The sequence below is a fragment of the Elephas maximus genome, chromosome 18 (genome assembly GCF_024166365.1).
Source record: "Elephas maximus indicus isolate mEleMax1 chromosome 18, mEleMax1 primary haplotype, whole genome shotgun sequence".
NCBI classification, from domain to species: domain Eukaryota; kingdom Metazoa; phylum Chordata; class Mammalia; order Proboscidea; family Elephantidae; genus Elephas; species Elephas maximus.
The window spans coordinates 67,746,885-67,774,106 of record NC_064836.1 but is presented as its reverse complement, the minus strand read 5'-3'; the positions used below and the strand labels follow the sequence as shown (position 1 = coordinate 67,774,106).

General features: G+C 41.5%; 2 protein-coding genes across 7 annotated transcripts in view; one reads left to right on the top strand and one right to left on the bottom strand.

Moving 5' to 3' along the window:
- Positions 1-24,365, top strand: part of RIOX2 (ribosomal oxygenase 2) — a 41,654-nt gene extending 17,289 nt beyond the window's left edge. For 3 of the 4 annotated variants that reach the window (XM_049857910.1, XM_049857909.1, XM_049857908.1), the window contains exons 3-10: positions 761-880; positions 2,365-2,493; positions 7,645-7,748; positions 11,121-11,223; positions 12,024-12,192; positions 21,415-21,503; positions 22,966-23,052; positions 23,554-24,365. In XM_049857910.1, the coding sequence (XP_049713867.1) occupies positions 761-880; positions 2,365-2,493; positions 7,645-7,748; positions 11,121-11,223; positions 12,024-12,192; positions 21,415-21,503; positions 22,966-23,052; positions 23,554-23,712 (960 nt within the window). In that variant the 3' untranslated portion in view covers positions 23,713-24,365. The remainder of the gene's footprint in view (positions 1-760; positions 881-2,364; positions 2,494-7,644; positions 7,749-11,120; positions 11,224-12,023; positions 12,193-21,414; positions 21,504-22,965; positions 23,053-23,553) is intronic. The other variant, XM_049857911.1, reaches the window with a different exon arrangement.
- An 83-nt stretch (positions 24,366-24,448) lies between these two features.
- The window catches only part of CRYBG3 (crystallin beta-gamma domain containing 3), a 135,784-nt gene continuing 133,010 nt past the window's right edge, over positions 24,449-27,222 (bottom strand). For all 3 annotated transcript variants that reach the window (XM_049857906.1, XM_049857903.1, XM_049857904.1), the window contains exons 22-23: positions 26,575-26,734; positions 24,449-25,826 (exon numbers count right to left, since the gene is read on the bottom strand). In XM_049857906.1, coding sequence (XP_049713863.1) covers positions 25,738-25,826; positions 26,575-26,734 — 249 coding nt within the window. In that variant the 3' untranslated portion in view covers positions 24,449-25,737. The remainder of the gene's footprint in view (positions 25,827-26,574; positions 26,735-27,222) is intronic.

Below are 27,222 nucleotides of genomic sequence, written 5' to 3'. Positions count from 1 at the left end.
ATTGCTTTAAATATCGGTTGTATGCAGGCGGTTCCCAAATTCTAATCACTAGGCCTTACTTCTTAACAGACCTTCAGACTTAGTCAGCCAACTGGCTACTCAAAAATATCTCTGCTGGGGACCTCAGCAGCTCAAACTTTACATTTCTAATATAAAGAACTCTTTTCTCTCTCCTGAAAACTTCGTCTTTAGCAGGTCTTTTCCATCTTAGTAAATGGAACCATGGGCTAACTAATTGCCCAAGCCAAAAACCTAGAAATAGGTTTCATTTTTGTTTGTTTGTTTTTACGTCTCTCATTCCCTTACTCCTTTTTATTGAGTCCATCAGCAAGTACTGTCGATGCCACTCTCAGAGTACATCTTGACTTCTCACTCCCACTGCCCTTGTCATTTCTCACCTGGGCTGCTGCCTCAGAAATTTCCAGACTGATCTCTCTCGGTTCTGCTCTTGCTTCTCTATACTCCATTTTCCACACAATAGCCTAAATGAGCTTTTAAAAATGTAGGTTGGGTCATGTCAGTCTCCTGCTTAAAATCCTTCAGTGACCCCTTATTGCCTGCTTTGCCAAATTCTCGTTTATCTACTCACAGCTTTTCTGTCGCGCTTCTGAAAGAGAGGGCAGAGGTGTTGTCTTGTTCACAGCTTTATTTTCAGTATCCAGAACATAGTGACTGTATAATAAAGACTTGCTAAATGAATAAGAACTTTATTTACTCTTATTTCTAATATATTCCCCCCCCCCCTTCTTTTTTTTTAAAGGATGAGCTGTGGAGGATCCAGGAGAAGCTTGAATGTTACTTTGGCTCCTTGGTTGGCTCGAATGTGTACATAACCCCCGCAGGGTCTCAGGGCCTACCCCCCCACTACGATGATGTCGAGGTAAGAGAAGAACACTGCTCAGAGCTGGGAGAATGAGTTGCCGAAAGCTGGTTCAGGATAGTTGTCAGGGCTCAGTTCCCATGACTCTTTGAGGCTTGTAGGCCAGGACACAGTCCACTTTTTCTGTGCGGTCTCTTGAAATCTCAACCTTACCTAAACGCTGGGCCAAAATAAATTCTACCAAACTGGTTTCCTTCTTCTTTTCAACGGGAGGGATTGTTTCTAACCCTACTAATATAAAGAGCCACACATGCCTGTGAATCAAGCATTTATGGAATTTATCAACAGGGAAGTCTGAATGGCTTTGCCTTAAATTCACAATGTACGATCTTTAATAAGCTGAGGTCACAAATAATCCTTACATTTGCTTTCATTTTGTCTTTTTTCTTGTAGCTGCTGGAATCTTTTTTCTTTCCCGTTTGTGAAAACATCAGGGCAGCTTGAATGAGGGTCATGGTTTCACTTCAGCCCTGGCACCTAATAAGTGTTGATTTCACACTCATGTGGCTTCCAAAAAAAGTTAACTCTTTGGCTTAGGTGTTTCATCTTATTATTTTTGTGGTAATATAAGGTGTGAGCACAGAGTTTAGTCAAAGGCCCTTCTTTTTTCCTTTGGGTGCAATTTGGTATTAGTATATTTTCAAAAAAAATTTTTTTTTTAATTTAAATAGAGCATTAAGATGCCTTAGGCTGAATGAAGGAATAAAAAACATGTAGTTTTCTTATCTGCAAAGGCCCTTGCAGTATTCAGGATTTTAGACATTCAGTACTATCTGAAGCTTGGCTTTTCCATCAGAGATTACGGGCTTTCAGCTGTCTGATGGAAGATTTAAAGGATATAAAGAACTCAGAGAGGCTCTAAGAAAGTGGGGAGAATGAATATCTGTTCAGCACTGGGGTTCATGATTACCTACCAATAGTTGTAACTTTAAGTGTAGAGGGAAATGTATTTCCAATCTTTTATTTATTTATTTTTAATTTTATTGTGTTTTAGGTGAAACTTTACAGCGCACATTTGTTTCTCATTCAAAAATTTATACATAAATTGTTTTGTGACGTTGGTTGCAATCCCCAGAATATATCAGGACTCTCCCCGTTTCCCTTTCTACCCTGGGGTCTCAGTGTCCATTCATCCAGTTTTCCTGTCCTTTCCTGTCTTTTCATCTTGGTTTTGGGTAGGCGTTGCCCATTTGGTCTTGAGTACTTAATTGACCTAAGAAACATGTTCCTCAATGTGTATTGTTGTTTGTTTTATAAGCCTGTCTAGTCTTTGGTTGAAAGGTGGACTTCGGCAGTGGCTTCAGTCCTGAATTAGCAAGATGTCTGAGGGCCATAGTCTTGGGGATTCCTCAATCTTTTATTTTTATTTTTAATCTGAAACTTGTGAGTTGTCTAAGCCCTTTGAGAGCTATAATTCTTGAAGTACTTTGGCTCGTGAGCTGTCAGGAAGCTTTCTGATGCTCCTGGGTTTTGCGGCTCCCTAGGTTTTCATCCTGCAGCTGGAGGGAGAGAAACACTGGCGCCTCTACCATCCCACTGTGCCCCTGGCTCGAGAGTACAGCGTGGAGGCTGAGGACAGGATCGGGAGGCCGACACACGAGTTCACATTGAAGGTACGTGTCTTAGTTTCTTAGTGCTGCTGTAACAGAAACACCACGAGTAGGTGGCTTTAACAAACAGAAATTTATTTTCTCACAGTTTAGGAGACTGAAAGTCGGAATTTAGGGCACTGACTCAAGGGGAAGACCCGCTGCCATCCCTGTGGGAAGGCCCTTGTCTCTTTTTAGCTTCTGTTCCTGGGTTTCTTGGCCATCTTCATGTGGCCTAACATCTCTTTTCCCCATCTGTGCTTCCTGTTTCTCTGAGCATGATCTGCTCTTTATATCTCAAAAGTGATTGGCTTAAAACACACCCTACACTGAAATGGCCTCATTAACATAACAAAGAAAACCCTGTTCCCAAATGGATTGCATCTACAAGTATAGCGGTTAGAATTTACAACACATATTTTTGGGGGGGACACAATTCAATCCATAACAGTATGGGACTACCATTGTGGGTGCCTCTCTTGTTCTTAAGACAAGTTCAGGGTGAAGATTTAGTTCCTCTGTAACACAGCCACCCCAGTGGGAGGATATCAAAGAGTCTTGGTGTGTAGAGGGCTTCTCATTCTAGTTACCCAGCTTCTAAAGGTGATTTGGTGGTTTGTACTTACAAATGGAGTGAGCCGAGGAAGTATTAAGCTCATTTTCCAAATGACCTGTCTCCAAGTATGACCTAAGTTCGATGGGCATGCATTAGGAGTTCAGAGATTCACCAGCTTCTATAGGCCTCCACACTCCTTTCTCTAGAGTAAAAATGGAAGCTTTGGTCTTGGGCAGTTCATCCATATTCAAGACAACAGCCAGCACTGGGCCTGAGGTTGTTTAGCCAGAGTCCAGCCAGATTTTGTTGTTGTTGTTGTTGCTGAAACAAAAAATGACCCCACTTTTCCACTTGGTTATACAACAGACCATCTCTGCATCTCCTTGCCCACCCCCCATGTCGTCACCAGAAGCACAGCTAATTATGAAAGCTCTTGAGGAGTCCTCCTCCAGGAAGCCAGGTGGCTTAATTGTGTGCTGGTTCATTGCATCTTGCTGCTGAGAAAACCTATCTTTGAACAGGTAGCCTGGATACGATCATGGCTAATACAATCCCCAGCAAGAAAGATGGTTAAGAAGGAACCTTAGCGGGATAGTAATAGCTCCATAATTAAATTTAATATTTTTCTTAAAAAGCATTAATTTTAATTTCCTTTAGTGGCAATAAAGCAGTAATTAATACAAATAATCCCAAAGATTCTAACAACTTGATAAATTTGCACATAGCTCGTGTTTTTGTATTTCTTTCATCTTGAATCCAAGTCGTAATTAGTATCTAATTCCTACTCAATGTTTTGTGTCCTTTTCTTGCTTTTAAAGTCTCTGCCTGTTATCAATAACTGGGGAAACAACCTCCCTTTCTAGAACAGGTCTGTGTATTCTAGGAACTTACTTAAACACAAAAATAAAAGTATGCGTCTTTGTTTTTTATGCTCTTGAACAGGAGTTGGCAAACTGTGGCCAAGGGGCCACATCCTACCTGCTGCCCGTTTTTGTAAATAAAGTTTATTGGGACACAGCCCCACTCATTCCTTTAAGTGTTATCTGTGGCTGTGTTCACCTTGGAACCCTGGTGGCATAGTGGTTAAGAGCTTGGCTGCTAACCAAAAGGTCAGCAGTTCGAATCTACCTGCCACTCGTTGGAAGCCCTATGGGATAGTTCTTCTCTGTCCCATAAGGTCACTATGAGTCAGAATGAACTCTGCGGCAGTGGGTTTGGGTTTTTGGTTTGGTGTTCACCTTATAGTGGCAGAGTTGAGTGGTTGCCACAGGGACTATGTGGCCTACAAATCGAAAATATTTGCCATCTGGCCCTTTACAGAAGGAGTTTGCCAACTCCTGCTTTTGGTTGAGCATATTTATGTCGGTTCTTGGTTGATTATTTTTAAGCTGAAGACTAAACCAATCCATGACCTCTGAGGCCAAGACTGAGCTTCTCAGACGTATGATTGGGCTGCTTGCCTTTCCTGAGGAGGTCAGGCTTCGTGGTGCTCTTTAAGCACAGAACGTGTGGATTCTTTGTGCTGTTGCCATTCACTTGGAGGAGAGGAAGCAGATGCCCGTGAACACATCCGTCCTGACCACAGTTCATGAGAGAAGCCCTGAGTCTCCTGGAAGAATAAAGATAGCGTGGTGTGGTACCGCGTTCTTCACGTGTGTTTCTGTATGTACATGTGCGTTTTTAAACCACTGGATCTATCCAAATGAAATGTTACGTGAACGCCTCGTCCCCAGCCTGCTTCTTCCTCTAAGTTGTGTCACCGTTCTGCTTGTGCAGGACAGAACCCTTGGACATGGATTTCTATGAAAGACTCCTTCCTATCTGGCATCCCCTTTGCAGACTTTTCTGACACGACAACCATTATCATCCTTTTTAGATCATGTGCATCCCTTGTCCAGACCTCCAGTGTCTTTCCCTTAAATCCAGAATGAAAGCCAAAGTCCGTAGAATGGTACAGTAGACCCTGTGATCTGGTCCCTCCGCTGCCTTCCTGGCCTCAGCTCCCATCAGTCCCTCCTTCACTCACGCCCTCGAGTCACGCTGGCAACTTGATGCTCCTTAAACACGCCAAGCACGCTCTAGTTTCAGAACCTTTGCACTTGGTCTTCCTTCTCCCTGGCATCCCTTCTTCCCAGCTAGTCACATGGTTTGCTGTCTCATTTCCTAAAGTCTCTACAGTAATGTCACCCTGTATGGATTAAATAGTGCCCTCCCCCCAAAGATATGTTGGCGTCCTAACCGTTGGTACCTTGAATGTGACCTTACGTGGAAATAGGGTCCTCGAAGATGCTATTAGTTAACATGAGGTCATACTGGAGTAGTGTAGGCCCTAACCCAATGTGTCTGGTGCCCTTATAAAAAGAGAAGAGGAACACAAGGAGAAGAGGGTCATGTGAAGATGGAGGCGGAGATTGGGGTGATGTATGTATAAGCCAAGAACGCCAAGAGTTGCCAGGAACTACCAGAGCCTGGGGAGAGGCAAGGAAAGATCTTCCCCTGGAACCTTCACACTTTGACTCCAGACTTCTAGCCTCCAGAGCTGTGAGGTGATACATTTCTGAGGTTTGAAGCCAATTTTCTGTACTTTGTTATGGTAGTCCTAGCAAACACACCCTATCAGAGTACGGTTTCACTGGCCATCCTTGATAAAATTGTGCCTTTTACCCCAAGCACACCCCCCTCCCCGGTTCCCCCTTTGTTTGTATTGCATTCACTACCAGTTGACATTATTTATTTATTGCTTTATTTAATCTCTCTGCCCCCAGTAGAATGTCTTGGTTGTGTCTGTTCTCTCTTCCTCTTCTTGGACTGTCTGTCTTCCCCCATTGGAACGTTCCACCTAAGGGCAGGTGTTTGTTTTGTTCAGTGCTCTATCCCCAGTGCCTGGAGTGGTGCAAGGGGTGATGAATGAATGAATGAGTAAATATATGTAAAGGGCCTCACTCTGGGCCTGGCCCAGAGACGCTCAGGAAAGAATAGCTATCATTACCAGTAAAACATGTATTTACCTGAAGTCCTAAGTTTCATGTCAGTTAGGTGTCATGCAGGGCAAGTGAGCATCCCAGATAGCTCTTAGGAAAATAGATATTTGTATATCGTCTCATGCTTCACAAAATGTCTTAAAATTTAAAAAGAAAAAAAAAAAAAAGGTTCAGCTGATTTCTTGAGCTCTTGCTCCAGGGCTGGTGCTCTTAGCTGGTGTACTAGACTGCTTGCCTTCCTGTAGTTGCAGGGGAGATAAGCAGCTCACATAATTCCCACTTAACTCCTTAGACACTACTGTGTAGCCTGTTTTGGTTCAGGTGAGACTCGGGAGTTGGTAGCTCAGGGCAGGAGTGATTTGGGGAGAACATTTCAGGGTTGGAGTGATGTGGGCAGAGTATTTCAGGCCACGGACTTGAGGAGAGAAAAGAGCTAGGGTGGATGAGACTCAGCTGGCCAAGAAAGTGATGGATTTTTAGTTAACCTGTAGTTTTTAGGTTCAAATGAAGGGTTATATCACTTTTTGTCCATTCATTGCAACATTTATTGAGCCTCTGTTTGTGCTGGGTGCTTTGCTGGGTTAGACTCTGGGGGATACAAGGTGGATAAGATATAAACCCTGCCTGGAGCGAGTAAAATGGAAAAGTTTTACATGTGTACTAATTGATACTCCTTCTCAGTATTTTATTTCACTAGTTCACCTATAATTTTCTGTAAACCCAACTGTTTAGTTTGCAGAGTTTTAGGTATCCTTTTAATAAACAGGTTTTTTTTTTTTTAATTCTATTATATATTCTATTTAAAAAGGGAATTTATCAGAAGTAATGTTAAAATGTTAGTTATAATAGGAAGAGAGATCCATTAATATAGCCTACCATTTTTGGATTTGGGCCACCTTTAATTAGGGAATAATAAGTAAGATTCAGTAAGTAACTTTAGCTCTATGAATAGATAATAGTCATACTGCAAATAATTTGTATCCCTTTTGTGACCTAATTTACAAATGTTAAAAAAAATGCATTGCAATTCTGCTTTTGCTGCTTACTTAAAGCTATTTCAGCAGGCAGGGTGGGGTGTGGACAAACTGTTACGAGATGAGGGACTATAGGTAAAATAATAATTCTAATACAACCACCTGTCCACCGTTGCCCCAAGAGCTTTGGATGCAGTATCTCTTTTAACCCTTATATAATAATCCTGTGAGATGTGGGGCTGTTAACTCCATTTTATAGGTAAAGGAACTGAAGCTTTGGTGGTTAAGTGATTTGCCTGGATCACAACCAGTAAGTGGAAGAGTCTGTAAGACTGTAAGGCACCCACTCTTGACCACTGCATGACTCGGCAGGTAGGGAGGGAGTGGCAAGATCTCTCCTTCCATGGTCCTGGAATTGAGGAGGGTAGTCCATGCATATTTGGTCTCAGCTTGTGAATGAAGAAAGTGGGCTGAGGCACTGAGAGCCTCTTGTAGATTGTGTCTTGCTGTGAGAGGTTCACTGTGACGCTCACACAGCACCCTTCTAACCACTAGGTGATGGCTTCTGTAATGGAGAAGTGAAACTCAAAGCCTCTATTATCTCCTTAAAACAAAGAGGACTGAGAAGGTACTCTCTTTCCCTCTTTTTTTTCCCTCCCTTCAGCCAGGTGATCTGCTCTACTTTCCTAGAGGGACCATTCATCAAGCAGACACTCCTCCGGGGCTGGCCCACTCCACTCATGTGACCATCAGCACCTACCAGAACAGGTAAACACTGTGTCTCCCAGCCCAGCATCCTAGGACAGCTCTGAGCTGTGGTCCACAGCAGCCATGTTCAGAGGGTCATGAGGGAGTTGGCCACTACCTGTCCATGTTTATCTCCCCAGAGACTGCCATGTTCCTTTAGTCTCCCATCTGTGACATAGACACTCATAGGAATGTTATGAACCTGACTCTGTAGAGAACACTGGGCCCAAATACAGCATCCTACAGTTTGGAAAGAAAGAATCGTAGCTGTGGGTATGTTAGCGTGTTAGTGATGCTAGGCTGGATTCTTAGTCTCTTTAAGGTTTCTGCTTTTCACAGTCCATGAAATTAAAGTCAGAAAGGTAGCCTGGAACCATGGGAGTGAAAAGTGCATGTATTGGAAAGAGTTCCAATTAAAACCATATTCCTTTCTGGCAGAGTGCCTTGTCATATGACGGGGACTGAGGCAGTGGTGTGTGTGTTATTTCCTAACGGCAGCAACCTTGTTAGTCCAGACTGCATTGAAAAACACCAGCCATTGATTAATTTATTTGGCAAGCAGGTTCTAGATCCTGGGCTAGTTGATGGAAAAGCAAACATTTATTGGAGGGGCTGTGAAAGAACTTACACGTTGGAAGTGATGGTTGGAGGAGAGCTAGACATGTAAATAGTTACCAAATAGTGTGATAAATTCCATCGTAGATTTGCACAGGAGACACTTGGAGCATAGGAAGGCACTTAACGAGGCTGGCATAGCAGGGAAGCCTTCAGAAATGACATCGAAGCTGAGTGAGTCTTAAAAGATGAGCAAGCAGGGGTGGTGGGTTGGAAGGCCAGAGTTGGGCGTTCCAGGTCCATGAGACAGCAAATCCCCTTCTACCTTCAAAGCCTTAGCTTGCAAAACATGTTGGTAGGCATCTCTCTGATTTCTCATCTGGTGGTTCAGTGTTAAATTAATCCCTGTATTAACCCCTGTAAAGACAGCCTGAAGTTAGTGCTGTCTTTGCCCACAGAGAAGGCCAAAGCTTCTATTAGACTTGCTTTATGTGCCATGTGCCTAGTAAGTTTTTTGCATGATGAAGAACAGAAAGTCACCCAGGCTGCCTCCAGAGCAGGGGCAATAAAGAGAGTGAGTCACGGGAACTATAAAAGGGCCAAGCCAGAGAGAGCTGGAACCAGAGTTCACTCTGGATCCAGGGCCACGCTGGACCTCGGCAGCCACTGAGTTGTCCTGTGAACATCCGGGTATGTTCTGGTGTCCCACCGTTAGTGTTACTTAGCTACTCCCTCTTGTCTCTCGGAGCCTTGATATCTCTTACTGCTACCAACTGGTTTTCTACTACTTGGTTTTCTCTCCCTCTCTTTCTTCCTCAGTTTCTATTTCCTCATGACATTGGCTCATCATAAGCTACTATCAGTTGTTTCTCTGCCCTCCCTCTGTCTCACTGAACCCGTTAGCTTGGCTTCTGCTGTTAACTGACTCACTCTCTGTTTCCCTAATCCCAACTGTGAAAACCTGATAGGCTGCCCCTGGGTTGTGCCCTTCCTTAGTTCACTCACCTGGGTCTGTGGAAGGGCCTCAGAAGTTACGAAGGGGCTGCCCAAGGCTGTGGATGGGCACCAGACTGATTGCTGTGTCTAGGCCCTTTTGTTGGTGATGCTGGAGTTCAAATGGGGAAGATTGAACTCGAGGACTGCTGCTCCTCAGAGATGCTAACTGTGCTTTGAGTCTGGTGCTCCTTAAACTACTGTGACAGGATGAAGATTTGGAGCCTGGGGTGTGGAAAAGCAGCAGGTTGGTTTGGCTGTTTTATTGACATGAACCCCTGAGGAGGTGTTATTCTTAAATTTTGGAGAGGCCCAAGGTATAGTCTGAGTCTTTGAAGAGCATGGAAGACTGTTTAACTGCTTTTGTATTCCTCTATGAGCTGTTGCCTTGTGGCTTCCACCCATAACCCTGAAAAGGAAGCAGCTTGATTTATGCTGCTGAACAGTCTGCAGGCATCCTCCAGGTTGACGGCCAATAAAAATGTGAGGTCAAATGTAACATTAAGTTGCAAAGCAGTGATGCTGCAAGGTAGTGGATGTTTTGGGGAAAGTCTCTCTTCTGTGGCTTTTGTCCTCCTTTGCCACTTTTCTAGGAAGGAAGCATAAAAGTGTTAATTTTGCTTACTGAGTGAGAAGCAAAAGTCATACTGTGAATTTCCATTTTGCACATAGCTGGCAATCTGAAATTGACTGGTGACACAGAGGAAAATTTTAAACAGCTAAGAAATGTTTAAAGAGAGCAACCCCACAGAGTGTGTTTCTTACATTGGCAATCATTGAGGAACAAGCCAATTCTAAATTCCCCGAGAACACAGAGGTGATTGAACATGGGAGGCTCATTCCTGCATGTTAATTTTGGCCACTGGCGTCGACTTTCTACCCCAGTAAAAACATTGCTAAAGTTTAACAAGCTGCAAAGTCAATTGCTTTGAAATTGTTAATGTTGGTGAACATTTCACTGAGAAAAGTGCCCGGTAAAGGAAAATGCAATGTTTAACTATTCACATAATTTCGCAGTCCAGGGATATGGCTGTTACCCCAATTGTATTTCTTTTGTATTTATTATAAGTTTTTTCTAAACTCTGTGATTGAGTGTTCCTCACAGATACTTAGGTTGTAGTAGTAAACATAAAAAAAATACGATCCCTTGTACTTCCTGTTTTATGACAGTATATGATTAATTCTCTGGGACCTTTAAGAGAAATCATGGTTAAATGTAGCTTCCCACCTTTCACTTTCTCAGTGAGTATCTGGGAATGGAGAGGGAGGGAGGCAATGTGGTTCATGAAGGTATTCAGTTTTCATGCTGAGTCATGTCACATTGAACTCAAAATGCTTGAGTATAGTGTCTCAGTTTGTGAGTGTTGCTGTAACACAAATACCACAAGTGGGTAGCTTTAAAGAACAGTAATTTGTTTTCTTAAAGTTCTGGAGGCTAGTCCAAATCAGAGTCTCTGTCGATTCCTTCCTTGTCTGTAGCCCAGGGCCTTCCTTGGTTCTTGGTCACCCTCACGTGGCATCAGTCTTCTTCCGTTTGTACTTGGTTCTGTGTTTGATCTGCTCTTTTTATACCTCAGGAGTGATGAGATTTAGGGCACACCCTACAACTGATGTGGCCTCATTCATATAACACAGAGAACCCTATTCCCAAATGGGGTTACATCCAGAGGTACAGGGGTTAGGATTCCCACACATTTTGTGGGGCAGGGTGGGGGACACAATTCAATCCATAACAGGCAGGTAAATTGGAACCCAATTTGTAGCTTTTGGCTTCACTAGCAATTAGCATTTTAGCTATATTTTGTATGTGTTCACTATTTTTTTTTTTCTTGTTGCATGTTCCAGTTCATGGGGAGATTTCCTTTTGGATACCATTTCCGGGCTTGTGTTTGATACTGCAAAGGAAGACATTGAGTTACGTGCTGGCTTACCCCGGCAGCTGCTCCTGGTAAGGAGTAAAGGCAGATGGGAAAGAAGTGAGGTAGGCACCTCCCAGGCAAGCTGAAGCTTTGGCCTACCTATGTAGGCATTCCAGAATCTTCCTCCCTCAGATGAGCCAAACTTGCCTCCTCCCATGCTGACCCGCTGGGGTGTATGATCTGCAGAATAAATGGCATGTCCTGTGTGATGTGGTGATGCAGAGAACCAAGGGTGTTGTAGAAACCGTGGCCTTTCTGTATTTCACTGTGGCAATAGCAGGCACTGGGGGCCTGTTGGCTGAAGAAATGGTTGGATAGATAACTAATGTGGCCATGACCTATGTCTGTAGGTTCAATACACATCAGTTTACTGATAGGAGAGACCCACTGGAGATTCTGGCCTTGGTGTGTTCTTGGTTTTCTTGTCCTTGTTTTATGCTTTAAACGGAAACACTGTCTGGTTTTGAGAAGATGTGTGAATTAATCTGAGGTGAACAAAAGCTGTGTTCACTGTTCGAAGCAGTCACCTCAGGACAGAGACTCACTCTTCAAAAGGCAGAGCTGAGGCTGCACTGTATTTCCAGGGATCCCTCTCTGTCTAGGCAAAATCTGGAAAAATGATCTTTTTTACAAATGACAGGCAGCTTAAGATGAACAGTGGTCACAAGGAAATGATGGGGTCTTGTTCTTAAGGGCCCCAGCCCTCTCCCCTTTCCCCCCGTGGGTTGTGTCTGCCCTGGGTGTTGTGATCAGCGCACGGCTGTGGAGACTGTGACCTGGCCAGTGAGTTCTGCCGGGGCTGGTGCCAGGGTCATTTCTGTGTTTCTAGCAGGTGGGAAGCACAACGGTTACAACAAGATTAAGTGGCTTTCTGAGGATGCTTGCAGACCGGCTGGAGGGCACCGAAGAACTACTTTCATCAGACATGAAGAAGGATTTTGTTGTGAACAGACTGCCCCCTTACCGTATGGGGCATGGGGCAGAGCTTTCAACACCAGGTACAGCCTGCTGTTTCTTCAGTGTGGCACAGGGGTACGGTGGGGTAGTCTCAGGTTTCTTGGATGGGCTCCTCTTTGAGCAGATGGGAAGTATTTAGTATTAACGTGGACCTAGAGCTATCTGTAGGGTGTTGTGGCTGGACTGTAACAGCAGCATACTGCTGCTCACAAGTCATTTGCAAAAAACTTGCATCCCAGCATAATGGGAAATAACAGCCGTATTATTTTGAGTGAGAAACATGTATATTTATGGGCGCCCTGGTATTTATTATCTTCAGTTTTAAGAACTTCAACATTGAGACAAAATCTTACTGGGATTAGCTCAGGGATGGGTAAAACGTTGTCATCAGCAGGTGAAAACACAAGAATGCCTCAGGTTATTATTGACCTTCCCCAAATCCTAGGTGATTGATCTCGTGGCAGATTTAGGCTGTGAATGATGTAACACACTTCTGGATGTATCCATCCTACAGCCAAGGACCACCAGGACCACACTCCTGCACTCAGGCAACGTTGGGTTGACTTATTGCAACGAGGAAGACCATACACAACTTCAGACTGTGGGGCAGCACAGTTAGAAGGTGTTAGAAGGGACTTAAGGGGATCTGGGCTTGTGTTTGGTGATTTGGGGGAGGGTTTAAGGAAGCAGGGCTTTGCTCTGGATTGGATACAGTCAGGATATGGAGGTGGTTCTATGATTGGGTATCTCAAAGCTTATCTAGAAGGTTTGCCGTTGGGTGCCATTGAGTCAATTCCGACTCATAGCAACCCTATGCGATGGAGTAAAACTGCCCCATGGGATTTTCTAGGCTATGACCTTTATCGGAAACCCTGCTGGCGTAGTGGTTAAGTGTTACGGTTGCTAACCAAAGGGTCGGCAGTTTGAATCCGTCAGGTACTCCTTGGAAACTCTGTGGGGCAGTTCTACTCTGTCCTCTAGGGTCGCTATGAGTCGGAATCGACTCGACGGCGCTGGGTTTGGTTTTGGATAATCTTTATCATGTAGGGGATGGAGTCTCTTCTCCCATGGAGCCACTGGGTGCATTTGAGCCACGAGCCTTTTGCTTAGCAGCTGAGTGCTTAACCATTGCGCAACCAAGGCTCCTTATCGAGAAGGTAGGAGGGCTGAAATGAGGCTAAAGCTGTAGTTAGTAAAGCATAGCAGTCATCCATATCAGCCAGGACAGGAGGATGTTGAATCATTTTTATAGTTTGGATGATGTTCTTGTTTTTGTCTGAGTTCAGACATGAGTATGGAGGAATCTTGTTTTTGTCTTGATTCATCACGTCACAGAGTGGTCTTGTCTGATGTTAGTGTTCTGTGAAGTTGTTTATGTTCAACAAGAGAACACCAAGGCCTTGCTGTGAATGCCAGGCCAGCTCTCGGACTGCTTTTTTTCTTTCTCCTTAGGATTGAATGATAGTTATTATTTTTACTTTTATAAAACCCTCATTTATTGTCAGTTGAGAACCACCGAAATGGACAACCTGTAAGGTCTCTTCGGAGCCCTGGTGGTTAAGAGCTTGGCTGCTAACCAAAAGGTTGGCAGTTCAAATCCACCAGCTGCTCCTTCGAAACTCTCTGGGGCAGTTCTCTGTCCTGTAGGGTTGCTATGAGTTGAGATCTACTTGATGGCAATGGGTTTGTTTGTTTTTAAGATTCCTTCGAACATTGATTCTATATATATTTTTATTGTGTAATAATCTTTGGAGGAAGTTTAGAATTTGTTTTTGATTGCTTCTATTTTTTTTTTTAATTCAAAATAGCAGTGTTTTACCAGTGCATATGTTAATCTTTAGTAGAACTGGGGTCACTGAATACAAACTTACGGCCCAGAATATTTTATCTAAGGTTTTCCTTGTCTTAGCTATTGAAGTCAATGAATTTATCATCCCTCAAAAGTCTTTCCCCATCCAAATGACCCTGTAAGGCTAGTCTGCTTTTAGTGGCTCCTTTTTCACTGAGTTAAATCTTTTTTAAATCCAATTTAGAGAGGTGTAGATTGTTATTTTTCCATTCGTCCAGTTTTCTTGTCCTCTCCTGCTTTCTCATCCTTGCTCCTGAGCTGGTGTGCCCATTTAGTCGGGTATACATGGTTGAATTACGTGTGTCATTTGTTTTATAGACCTGTGTAATTTTTCACTGAAGGATGAACTTCAGGAGAGACTTCAGTACTGAGTTAAAAGAGTGTCCAGGGGCCATCCTCTCATGGTTTCTCCAGGCTCTGTCAGTCTGTTTTTTTTTTTTTTTGTGACCTTAAATTTTGGTTTACCCTTTTCTCTCGTTCTGAGATCCTCTATTGTGATCCCTCTCAGAGGAGTTGGTGGTGGTAGCTGGGGCCCATGTAGTTACTCTGCACTTAGTCTGCGAAGGCTGTGGTAGTTGTGGTCTATTAGTCCTTTGGACTAATCTTTCCCTGATGTCTTTAGTTTTCTTCATTCTCCTTTGCTCCAGACGGGGTTGACTTCTTTCACTCAGCATAATGCCCTCCAGATTTATCCATATGGTGAGATGTTTTGCAGATTCATAATTGCTTTTTATCATTGCACAGTATTCCATTGTGTATATGTACCATAGTTTATCCATTTATCTGTTGAAGGGCACTTAGGTTGTTTCCATCTTTTTGCTATTGTGAATGATGCTGCAGTGAACATGGGTGTGCATGTATCTATTTGTGTGAGGGCCCTTATTTCTCTAGGGTATATTCCTAGGAGTGGGATTGCTGAAACATATGGCATTTCTATTTCTAGCTTTTTAAGGAAATGCCATATTGTTTTCTAAAATGGTTTTAACATTTTGCATTCCCACTAGCAGTGCATAAGAGTTCCAATCTTCCTGCAGTCTTTCCAACATTTATTTTGTTTTTTTGATTTGCGATTAATGTCGGGGTGAGATAGTATCTCATTATAGTTTTGATTTGCATTTCTCTAATGGCTAGTGATTGCAAACATTTCCTCATGTGTCTCCTAGCTACCTGAAAGTCTTCTTTGGTGAAACATCTGTTCATATCCTTTGCCTATTTTTTAATTGCGTTATTTGTCTTTTTGTTGTAGAAGTGTTGGATTTTCCTATAGATTTTAGAGATTAGACCTTTGTCAGATTTGTCGTGGTCAAAAAATTTTTCCCAGTCTGTAGATTCTCTTTTTACTCTTTTGGTGATATCTTTTAATGAGTATAAGTGTTTAATTTTTAGAAGACTCCAGTTGTCTAGCTTATCTTCTGGGGTTTGTGTATTGTTAGTTATGGTTTGTATCCTATTTATGCTGTATATTAGGGCCCTTAGCCTTGACCCTTTCTTTTCTTCCATGATCTTTATAGTTTTTGGTTTTATATCTAGATCTTTGATTCATTTCGAATTAGTTTTTGTGTATGGTGTGAGGTATGGGTCTTGTTTCATTTTTTTACAGATGGACGTCCAGTTCTGCCAGCACCATTTGTTAAAAAGACTATTCCCCATTTAATGAACTTTGGGCCTTTGTTGAAGATCAAGTGACCGTAGGTGGATGGATTTATATTTGGGTTCTCAGTTCTGTTCCACTGGTCAATATGGCTGTTGTTAAACTAGTACCAGGCTGTTTTGACTGCTATAGCTGTGTAGTAGGTTCTGAGGTCAGGTAGTATGAGGCCTCCTACTTTGTTCTTCAGTAGTGCTTTACTTATCTGGGGTCTCTTTCCTTTCCATATAATGATTAGCTTTTCCAACTTGTTAAAGAATTCTGTTGGTATTTGGATCAGGATTGCATTGTATTTGTAGACTGCTTTGGGTAGAATTGACATTTTCACAATGTTGAGTCTACCTATCCATGAGCATGGTATGTTTTCCATTTATGTAAGTCTCTTTTGGTTTCTTGCAGTAGTGTTTTGTAGTTTTCTTTGTGTAGGTCTTTGATGTCCCTGGTTAGATTTATTGCTAGATATTTTATTTTTTAAGGAGCTGTTATAAATGGTCTTGCTTTCCTGATTTCTTAGAGGGCTTTTTTAGAAATGTAATTTTATTTATTTTGCTTTTGTTGTAAAGACACACAGCAAAACATACTCCAATTCACCAGTTTCTACATGTACCATTTCGTGACATGGATTATGTTCTTTGAGTTGTGTAACCATTCTCACTCTCCTTTTCTGAGTTGTTCTTCCCCCAGTAACATAAATTCATTGCCTCCTAAGGTTCCTATCTAATCTTTTGAGTTGTCATTTAATCCCATGTAGACAGTTCTTAAAAGAGCATAATGTTCAAGACAGACCTTTTTTACTAGTTAAGCTAAACTATTGTTTGGTTTTAAGAAGACTTCAGGGGATATTTTTGGTTTAAAGTTTAAAGATTAGCTCAAGGCAATAGTTTCAGGAGGTTCATCCATCCTCCATGGCTCCAGGAAGTCAGCATTCCATGAGAATTTTAAATTCTTTTCTTTATTTTCCCCCTTTTGATCAGGATTCTTCTATGGAATCTTCGAACAAAATGTTCAGTAATGGTAGGCAGGTACCATCCAGTTCTTCCGGTGTCATGGCAAAAGGGAGGCAGTTGTTGATGGAGACAACTAGGCACACATTTCATATCCTCCTCCTACTTCTCTTATTCTTTCTGTTGTTCCACGTGAATAGAGACCAATTGTTGTGCCTTGGATGACCACTTGCAAGCTTTTAAGACCCCAGACACTACACATCAAACTGGGAGGTAGAACAGAGGCACTAAACGTGTTATTAGGCCAATTGACTGGCATTTCCCATAAAACCATGACCCTAAACCTTTAAACCAAGATGTCAAATCCCATGAGGTTTTAGGTTGTACATAAGCAGCTTCAGCAGCTATTCTTCTTTTTTGTCAGTGTTGTAAATATATCCATCACACAACTTCTGCCAGTTGAACTTTTTATGTGTGTACAACTTACTGACAGCAATTAAAATAATCAGCTGTGCAACCTACCCTTAATGAACACAATATTTCTATCACTGCTAATCCCTTTTCCCCTTTCCTCCTACCCAAGGTAACCAGTAATAAACTTTGTTCTCTATACATTTGCCTTTTTTTGTCTTTATACAAGTGAGGTCATACAGTATTTGTCCTTTTGTGATTGACTTATTTCACTCAGCATAATGTTTTCTAGCTCCACGTATTGTAGCATGATGAAGACTTCACTTCTCCTTCTGGCTGAGTAGTATTCCGTTGTATGTATATTGTGTATGTGTACCCCATTTTGTTTATCCATTCATCCGTTGATGGGCATTTAGGTTGTTTCCACTTTTTGGCTATGGTGAATAGTGCTGCAGTGAACGTTGGTGTACAAGTCTCTTTTTGAGTCTGCTTTCAAGTCTTTTGAGTATATACCTGGCAGTGGAATTACTGGGTCACATGGTCGTTCTTTTAGTTTTTTGAGGAAATGCCACACTGTTTTCCACAATGGCTGTACCATTTTGCATGCCCACCTATAGTGGGTAAGGGTTATAATTTCCCCACATCCTCACCAACATGTTATTGTCTTTTTTTTTTTTTTTTTTTAAATGTTAGCCGTCCTAGTGTGAGAAAAATGGTATCTCATTGTGGTTTTGATTTGCATGTCTCTGATGGCTGATGACACTGAGCATTAGCTAATGAACCAAAGTCATGGTTTGGTGGCCATTTGAGTGTCCTCTTTGGTGAAATGCCTATTCAAGTCCTTTTGGCCATTTTATGATTGGGTTGTCTTTTTGTTGTCAAGTTGTTCAAGTTTATATATATTTTGGTTTTTAGATTCTGGTTGGATATATGGTTTCCAAAGATATTCTCTCATTCAGTACCTTGTCTTCTTACTTTTTGGTAGTCTTTTGATGAACAAAAGTTTTTAATTTTTGTGAGGTCCCATTGATTTGTCTTTTGCTGTTTGTATTTTGTTATTAGTAATCCTTTTTTGAAAGCTAGGCCTGACAGTGCTGCCCCTGCGTGTTTGTCTAAGGATTTTGTAGTTTTAGTTTGCATAGTTAGGTCCTTAATCCATTTTGAATTTTTTTTGTGTATGGTATGAGGCATGGATCCTGTTTCATTTTTCTGCATATGGAAATCCAATTTTCCTAGCACCATTTATTGAGACTTTTGCCATTGAATAGACTTAGCACCCTTCTCAAAAATCAGTTGGACCATTGTCGTGGATTGATTTATGTTTCCCCCAAAATGTGTGTATCAACTTGGTTAGGCCATGCTTCCCAGTATTGAGTGGTTGGCCTCCATTTTGTGATTGTAATTTTATGTTAAAGCATTAGGGTGGGATTGTAATACCACCCTTATTCAGGTCACCCCCCTGATCCAAGGTGAAGGGAGTTTCCTTCGGTGTGGCCTGTACCACCTTTTATCATTCAAGAGATGAAGCAAGCACAGAGTTGGGGACCTCATACCACCAAAAAAGCAGCACCAAGAGCAGAGCGCGTCCTTTGGACATGGGGTCCCTGTGCCTGAGAAGCTCTTTGACCCGGAGAAGATTGAGGACAAGGACCTTCCTCCAGAGCCGACAGAGAGAGAAAGCCTTCCCCTGATGGTGACGCCCTGAATTTGGGCTTGCAATCTATAAGACTGTGAGAAAATAAATTTTTCTTTATTAAAGCCATCCACTTGTGGTATTTCTGTTACAGCAGCACTAGATGACTAAGACAGAATTTGGTACCAAGAGAGTGGAGTACTGCTGTAACAGATACCTAAAATGTGGAAGGGGTTTTGAAATTGTGAACAGATAGAGTTGCGACAGCAGCAGAGGACCAGCCCAGCAGAGAACATGCAGCAGCAGAGAAGTGGCAACAGCAGAGAAGCAGCAGCAGCAGAACCAGGAGACCAGCGTGAGACAGCACTAGAGCCGACCCACGGTGAGAAAGCTGAGTGTCTTGTGTGCAGGAGGCTTCCTGGCAGAGTGGGTGCCTCCGGGCACTTACCAGTAGAGCTACAGAGCTTTGAAACAACTTGCCTGAGCAGGGCAGATGCAAGTGTGAGGCCCAAGGAGCCGAGAGGCCAAGAAACAGAAGCTGAAGAGACAAGGAACACCAGAAGCTGAGCTGCCTCAGTCTCTAAAGATTTGGCTATGACCTCAGAGGTTTCAAAGTGTGGAGACATGGCCTCTGGCGTTTCTAAGGGTGGAGTTGCCACTCAGATGGACTGGGAGAATGGTGCACCTAAAGCCAAGGGAGCAGAGTGGCTGTCCCAGTGGGCCTGGAAGGTAAAGCTGAGGCCCAGGGGCCTCCATTCAGAATCCGGAGAGTGTGACCAATACCTAGAGTCTGTAAGGTATGGCTATTGTATAAATTGTCTCAGAAAACAGAGGATTATTTTCAGAACTTTGAGGGTTAATGTAATGTGTTCTGCTGACTTGCTTGGTGCCTGTTATGCCTTCTTTCCCTCCAGTTTCTCCCATTTGTAATGGAAATGATAAGCTTGTGCCTGTTCTGCCATTGTACCCTTGAAGCAGATAACTTGTATTCTAGATTTCACAGATGAAGCATTTTTGGATTTTGGACTTGGAGTTAAGACTTTTGTTATGATATGATGGGGTAAATATGTTTTGCATGTTGCAAGGATGTGATTTTGGGGGGGCCAAGGGGTGGAATGTCATGGATTGTATTATGTCCTCCAAAAATGTGTTTATCAACTTGGTTAGGCCATGCTTCCCAGTATTGAGTGGTTGTCCTCTATTTTGTCATTGTAATTTTATGTTAAAAGGATTAGGGTGGGATTATAACAGCACCCTCATTCAGGTCACCTCCCTGATCCAAGGTAAAGGGAGTTCCCTGGGGTGTGGCCTGTACCACCTGTTATCTCTCAAGACATAAAAGGAAAGGGAAGAAAGCAGAGTTGAGGACCTCATACCACAAAGAAAGCAGCACCAGGAGCAGAGCGCCTCCTTTGGACACGGGGTCCCTGTGCCTGAGAAGCTTCTCGACCAGGGGAAGATTGAGGACAAGGACCTTCCTCCGGAGCCGAGAGAGAGAGAGAAAGCCTTCCCCTGGAGCCGACACCCTGGATCTGGGCTTTTAACCTGCTAGACTGTGAGAAAATGAATTTCTCTTTGTTAAAGCCATCTACTTGTGTTATTTCTGTTATGGCAGCACTAGATGACTAAGACAACCACAGATGTGTGAGTTTATCTCTGGACTTTGACTTCTGTTCTACTGGTCTGAGTGTCTACTCTTACACCAGTACCAGGCTGATTTGATTACTGTAGCTGTACAGTATGTTTTAAAATCAGGAAGTATGAGTCCTCCTACTTTGTTCTGTTTAAGAGTTGTTTTAGCTATTCTAGGCCTATTGCCATTCCATATAAAATTGAGGATTGGTTTTCTATTTCTGTAAAGAAGGCTGTTGGAATTTTGATCAGGATTGTGTTGAACCTAAAAATCGCTTTGGGTAGTATTGACACCTTAGCAATATTAAGTCTTCCGTGAACACAAAACATCTTTCCATTAATGTCCTTCAGCAGTGTTTTATAGTTTTCATTGGATAAATCCTTCACGTCCTTGGTTAAATTTATTCCTAGGTATTTTATTCTCTTAGATATTATTGTAAATGGAATTGTTTCCCTAATTTCCTTTTCAGATTTCTCATTGCTGCTGTATAGAAACCCAACTTATTTTTGTTTGTTGACCTTGTACCCTAAAACTTTCCTAAATTCCTTTATTAGCTCTAGAAGTTTTCTTGTGAACTCCTTGAGATTTTCTATATATAGTATCATATCATCTGCAAATAGAGATAATTTTACTTCTTTTCCAGTCTGGATATCTTTTTTTTTTGGTCTTATTGCTCTGGCTAGGGTCTTTTAAGACACTATGTTTGACCTAAATAACATGGAGCTAGCTAGCAATTGGTGTGGTGGTAGAATATGAACAGAGCGAGTCCCTCCCCAGAATCCTCGGGTAGAGAGTAGAAATTTGAGAAGTGGGAGTGTTCTGTGCAGAAGACACTGGCTCTGTTTTGTGACAGCTATCCTGCTTCCGTGGTATTGTTTGTATCTGCCTAGAGTATTTATCAGATTATATTGTTACTTATCTAATTGTCTTCACTGTAAGAATGAGGATCTAAGGATATAAACTATACTTTCAGTATCATAAATGCTGGGGTAGATGAATACTTCAGTTAGAGAGGGCACCCCATGTTTTGATTTAGTTGGAAACTGTCAGTATATTTCTTATAAATAATTGCACCTGGAAACAAGTTTGAACCTCCTGGTTTCCTTTTTTAAAGGATGGCTTTTTCTCTTTTGGGTTTCTTCTAGGTGGAACGTTCCCACGGTTGCACAGCACAGTGAGATTTCAGTTTAAAGAGCACATCGTCCTCACAGTAGGGCTAGATCAGGACCGATCTGTAAGTATCCAAAGGGGAAGGGGCTTCCTTTCTTCTCAGGGTATTTACATCACAGGCCTCAGGTTATCAGACAAATACATGGTCCTGTCCTTCTCCTTTAGGAATCTATCTATTCCAATGGGTTCATGCCATTACTTCAGATAATGGTCAGATCTCTTTCTCTGTTCCAAATTTTCCTCCCTCTTGGGTATTTGAGGGCTTTCCCTCATCCCCACAATACCTCCTTCATTCCCCTTATGTAGTGATTAATATCTGGTCTTTGTTTCCCATCCAAATGTGGCCAAGTTGCCTTTTGCTTGGACAACTACAGACCCTGTTCATAAGCCTCCCTACCTCAGCCGTCTCCAACCCTGTACACTGTTGCAAATTTGTTATTTAATGTGGTTTCATTGATGTTTCTTCTTAAAAAATCTCTATCCTTTAGATTTACATTCTGTAATCTTTCTGCTCAACCTGGTGTTCTCATACTGGGCTTATAGAAGCAGCTGGAAAGGTTTTTATGGTAATACACTCCTGGGCCTCATGTTGTCTGTTGAAGCCTCTGCATTTATATTTTGATAAAGCTCCCTGTATGGTCCTAAGGACCTTGGAAACTATCCCATGCCCTATGGCTTCACCCCATTCCTTCTGACCAGCTTTCTTGGGAGGTACCCTATGAATGTATGAGGGTCTGGGGCACCTAGATGGCTGCATAACCAGATTATTACTCCAGCATCAGGACCAGATCTAGAGAGGACTGATTATACACACACACAAAAAAAACCTTCAAAAAAACACATCCCTATTTAAAAAAAAAATCAGTTTGTGACATATGTCAGGCCAAGATGTTTGACCTTTATCTAGAAGGTGACAGGAAATAACAAAGGTTTTGGAAGAAACGATAAACTGTGTTGAATAGGATGGAGAGTGAAAGGCAGTAGAGACCATTTGGGAGGCTACTGTAATTGTTATGGAAGTTTTTATAGATCACACAACTGGTATTTACTTAAGAGTTAATATTCACTACTTGGTGTTCATAAATTATCAACTTACGCATACAGAGAAATGTAAAAAATTTTTTTGATGCAAAAAAAGTACAGGTAAGAGTCATTGAAGAAAACTGAGTGTTTCATTGGTAAGTTGATTTGTAAATGTTGCTTTTTCTTGCAGTAAATTTCTTCCTGAATATGTTTTACCAGGTACAACTCTGTTTTTTTCTCCTTTTTAAAAAAGTGACTTAGGAATACCTATCATGTGTTACATACAAATAACAACCTGTAATAATGAAAATATACATTCCATATTGTGTATGTATGTACACATACAGACATCGTAATGCTGCCAAAAGGATTCTTTACAGTATTCATTTCTCTTAAGCACCAAGCCGTTAAGAATTTTTTTGGTGTTGACCTATTGCAAAACCCTACTAGTATTAAAGCCCTCAATGTTTGGTTACTGATCACTTAATATTTTTTTTTTAAAGGATGAAACTCAAGAAAAAATGGTTTACATCTATCATTCCTTAAGGAACAGGAGAGAGACACACATGATGGGAAATGAGGAAACGGAGGTTGGTTCTAACCTAACGCAAATGTCTTTCATGCGATTTGGGTGGTGGCTAGGAGGATTGTTTTCTTTGATTTATGGGCAATGTGCTTTTTTTATAACTGCAGTGTGGGCTTAATGTTCACATGATCAACTAAGCCCTTGCATGGATATGATTAAGTCAGACAGCTCTGTGATCTGCATACCCAGAAATGCAAGTTTTTAAGATACTAGCTGCGACCTTAGCCTTGTAGGAAGGGCGTAATAAAACAAATGCGCGTTAAGTTAGACTTCATGAAAGGCATATACTAAGCTCCCTTATGGTCCTTATGGTAGTTGGCAACTCTTTGTAAGTTATCTATTAAAAAAAAAAAAAAATTATAGATTATGTAAATACCTTATCGTGAAACAAGTTTCAGACTTGTGAAGGGTGGCAAAAATAATGATAAATCAAGAAGTGCAGTTTACTTGAAAGTGCCACTTCAATGACATTAGTGTTTTACTTGACTAGTTCATCCTTTTTCAGGCTCATGGGCTTCGCTTTCCTTTATCACATATGGATGCACTGAAGCAAATTTGGAACAGTTCAGCTATTTCTGTCAAGGACCTGGAACTTCCCACAGATGAGGAAAAGGAAAGCCTGGTATTATCCCTCTGGACAGAATGTTTAATTCAAGTAGTCTAGTGCTTTTGCAGAATCAAGTCTCTACTATTTCATAATACGTAATTTAAAAAAGAAAAGGAAGGTATGTGTGCTGGGTATACCCTGTTGTCTTGAGCCAGCAGGCTGGAATGGTTACACACATAAGCCAAAGACAGGAGCCAAGGAGAAGATGAATGGAGTTTTCCTTACTTGTGTCTCTACTAACACAGGATCTACCTGTTCAGTTGGCTCTATGTACTATGAGAGACATGGAAGACAGAAGAGCAAATTATTAAGTGTCCCATAGAGTGACAAAACCATACTTTACACGAGTTTATTTAATCCAGTGTGGTAGAAAAGGCACAACTCCAATAAATGTATTATTTAAATTTATGTTGTTACCTGGCTTTGTCTTTGTTATTTGGAAGAAACAACTTCTTTAAAGAGCCCAAATGACTCTAGAAATTTTTTAAACAAGTAACACAGAGAAGAATTTAACTTGGTTTTTTTTACAATGAAAATATACATGGCTTTGTGTATACATAAGCCTTCCCTCCCCACCGCCCCCCATTAAAATAAAGTTATTCCTGTAACAAGTTTCATTAAATAATCCTGCCACACTGATGAGAGGCACTCACATCTGTGGGCATAAGGGAGTTTTACAGATGCTTCTTGGAAAGATGACAAATGAAGAGCCTGAGATTGAAGGGAAAATCCCCAATAATATTTACACTGAAAGACCAAGTTTCCATAAAAAAATACTCAACGGGTCTGTGTCTGAGTTTAAACTATTTACTGTTATTTTACATTCTAAAGTGCATATAGGTTGATATTTGAAAAATATCACTGGAGAATTTAATGTCTATAAAAACAGCAGACATATTTCTGCTTTTTGGCAAAAGTTGGGAATGAAGGGAACAGCTGTCTCAGTGTAAGTTAAATCTAACTCCGGAGGGAAAAATGCTTGTGAATTGTGCACTTACAGGTAGTAATGACTACTCAATACTAAGACAAAGATGATTTCCTACCTGATTTTTGGTTAAATAAGAGCTATTTCAAATGGGAGAGAAAAACCAAGATTTGTTACTTAGTAGAGAAATCAACTGGACCTTTACTTGAAAAGAAAATGGCTGAGGTCAAGGCTCAAATACAACTTGGCTTAAAATTTGAACGTCTGGAATGTGCCTTTACTTCCAGCAAAGAAAAACCTGACTGTTCTTATGCTCAGGTGACACAGCCTCTATAAACACTTCTCCTTGAAGGCAGATCAGGCAAACTAGGGTGGGTCCCAGCACCATGGTGGGCAACTGTTGGTTAGCCTTGTTGCCCAGAGGGACGTGTTTGTTAATAACTGGAGTGCAAGGTTGGCCACAGGTTATTTGTGCTCTTTTTTTTTTTTTTTTTTTTGCAAGGACTAGGGATGGAATTGGCCACCGAAAATACTCCAAGTTGTGCCTTTTTCCTAACAAAACCGAGGTTCCTCCCTGGGGTCAGTTACAAGTATAAAAACACTTGGGGTGCTGCCTCCAATACAGAACCTTTAAGGTTTACCTAATACAGCAGCTTAACAGGAAGGTTTATTATCAGATATGTTTTCAGATGCTGCTAAAAGTTAGTCATCTCTTTCCAGCAAGTATGACCTGACCTATAGGGATATGTTTCCCTGTGCCTTACATAAGCATCTACTAGAATACTGATTATAGAGGGTGACAGTGTCCTATAGTGGCTAACAGGAATAGGATTCACGTTTGGTGAACAGGAGAGAAAATACAGACTTCAAGAGACATCCTTACCAAAACTGGAGAACAATCAGGAATAGAACCTTCACCAGAAATCCAATCAAAGCGTGTCTTTACGTAACATATTCTTCATAGGGACACTGAAAAACTGGCAAGAATGTCCTGGGCTTTTCATGGTTAAGAGCAAGAGAGTCTTGAAGCTTGGGGAAAAAGCTCATCCTGCTGAGCAATCCAGTAGCCTGAGGACAGCAGCTTCCTTTTCCAAGACAATGAGGGACGTGTGGTTCCTTTTTCCTTTGCTCTTTCCAGGGATGCTGTTGATTTTCTCTCAGAGTATTTCAATGTCCCACTTCTGTGTTTCTTCTCCCTCCAGGGGCTGATTTACAATTACATGAGTTTTGTCATAATAATTCCCTCCTAAAAGAGAAATCCCAAAAGAAGAGACTGTTCATGCAGGTGCTTAGCCATTTCACAAGTAGCTTTTGTTCAGCCTGCTGTTTGGGTAGATTAATATGTCATTTACAGAGTGGCCTGTAATGGGAAACTGAGTTGAAACAGGCTGAGCTATTATTGTTCACCTCAAATTGGACCTTACTGTGACTCAAACTGAAGAACTAAAAGGCACAATACATGATTGCATAAGCAGTGTACCCCAACAATGCAATTCTCAAGAACAGAGTGCTCTGAGGGGGCTCTGGCTGAACGTCAGGTATTGTGTTTTTGTTTTCTATGCCAACAGAGGCTATGACTAGTCTAGTTAAAGCAAAAGCCACGAATGATGTTGGGCCTGACCTTGCTGAGTTCAAAAACGGAGGGCTTTTGAGGACCGTGGCAATTCACAGGAAAAAGTTAGAGATGTTTCTAGGAAACACGTGATATTCATTGTATGATTTATGAAGCTTCCAATTTGAAATCGCTTTCCAGGTTCATACAACAAATGATCTTACAACTGTACTAATGAATAAAAACTTTTAGACTTTGTCCTTAGGCTTAGCTTGATCCACAAAGGTACTTGTTTCATTTCTTAAAACTGTATCTCTTAAAATTTTTTCAAGCAGAATGAAAAATGACTTAACATTTCTCTTAAACATAAAGGACGTCCTTTACCCAGAAAAAGGACTTAGAAATGATAACCCCAAAACACTAGATCTCATCAAAGGCCCACCTTTAACATCAAGGACGAGCTGATCACTGAGGTAAGAGCTGATAGTTCCATCTTTGTTCAGTCTCCACTTCTGCCTGAATTGCCCATGTTCAGTCCACAGGGCTACTTTAGCTCCAGGTATGTCCCGGCCGCCAATCACATCAAGACATGTATCACTGGCCTACAAGGGTTAAGAAACAACTTGGGAGGGACCGTGTTTGGTAAAATGAATTGGGTTTCTTTCAGGTAAACAATCCATAGAAATTAAATGATTATATCTTATCTAAAAAGAATACTGTATAGCATAATAGTACTTTCAGTAAACTTTTTTAAGTCTTCTTTTTTGGCCAGGGGGAGGAGATGGTATAGAAATAAGCCCACTGAAATAGATATACTTGTTTTTTAAAGGATGCCTGCATATTGCGATAGATGTTCAATAAGGGTTTGCTGAATTAAAATTAAACATGAAGTCCCTGCTAGCTTAACGTGTAGTGAGGTGCTAAAGATAACCAGATAATAATTACTTTCAAATGCTTTTCATCTGTGTTGAAGCAAGAGAAAAAGTAGATAATTCATTGGTGATCCGATAAAATAAGGTTATAATGTTTTTAAACTGGTGTCTTACTCCCAATAGCATCAACCAGAATGGTCACCGAAAAGTAATCTCAA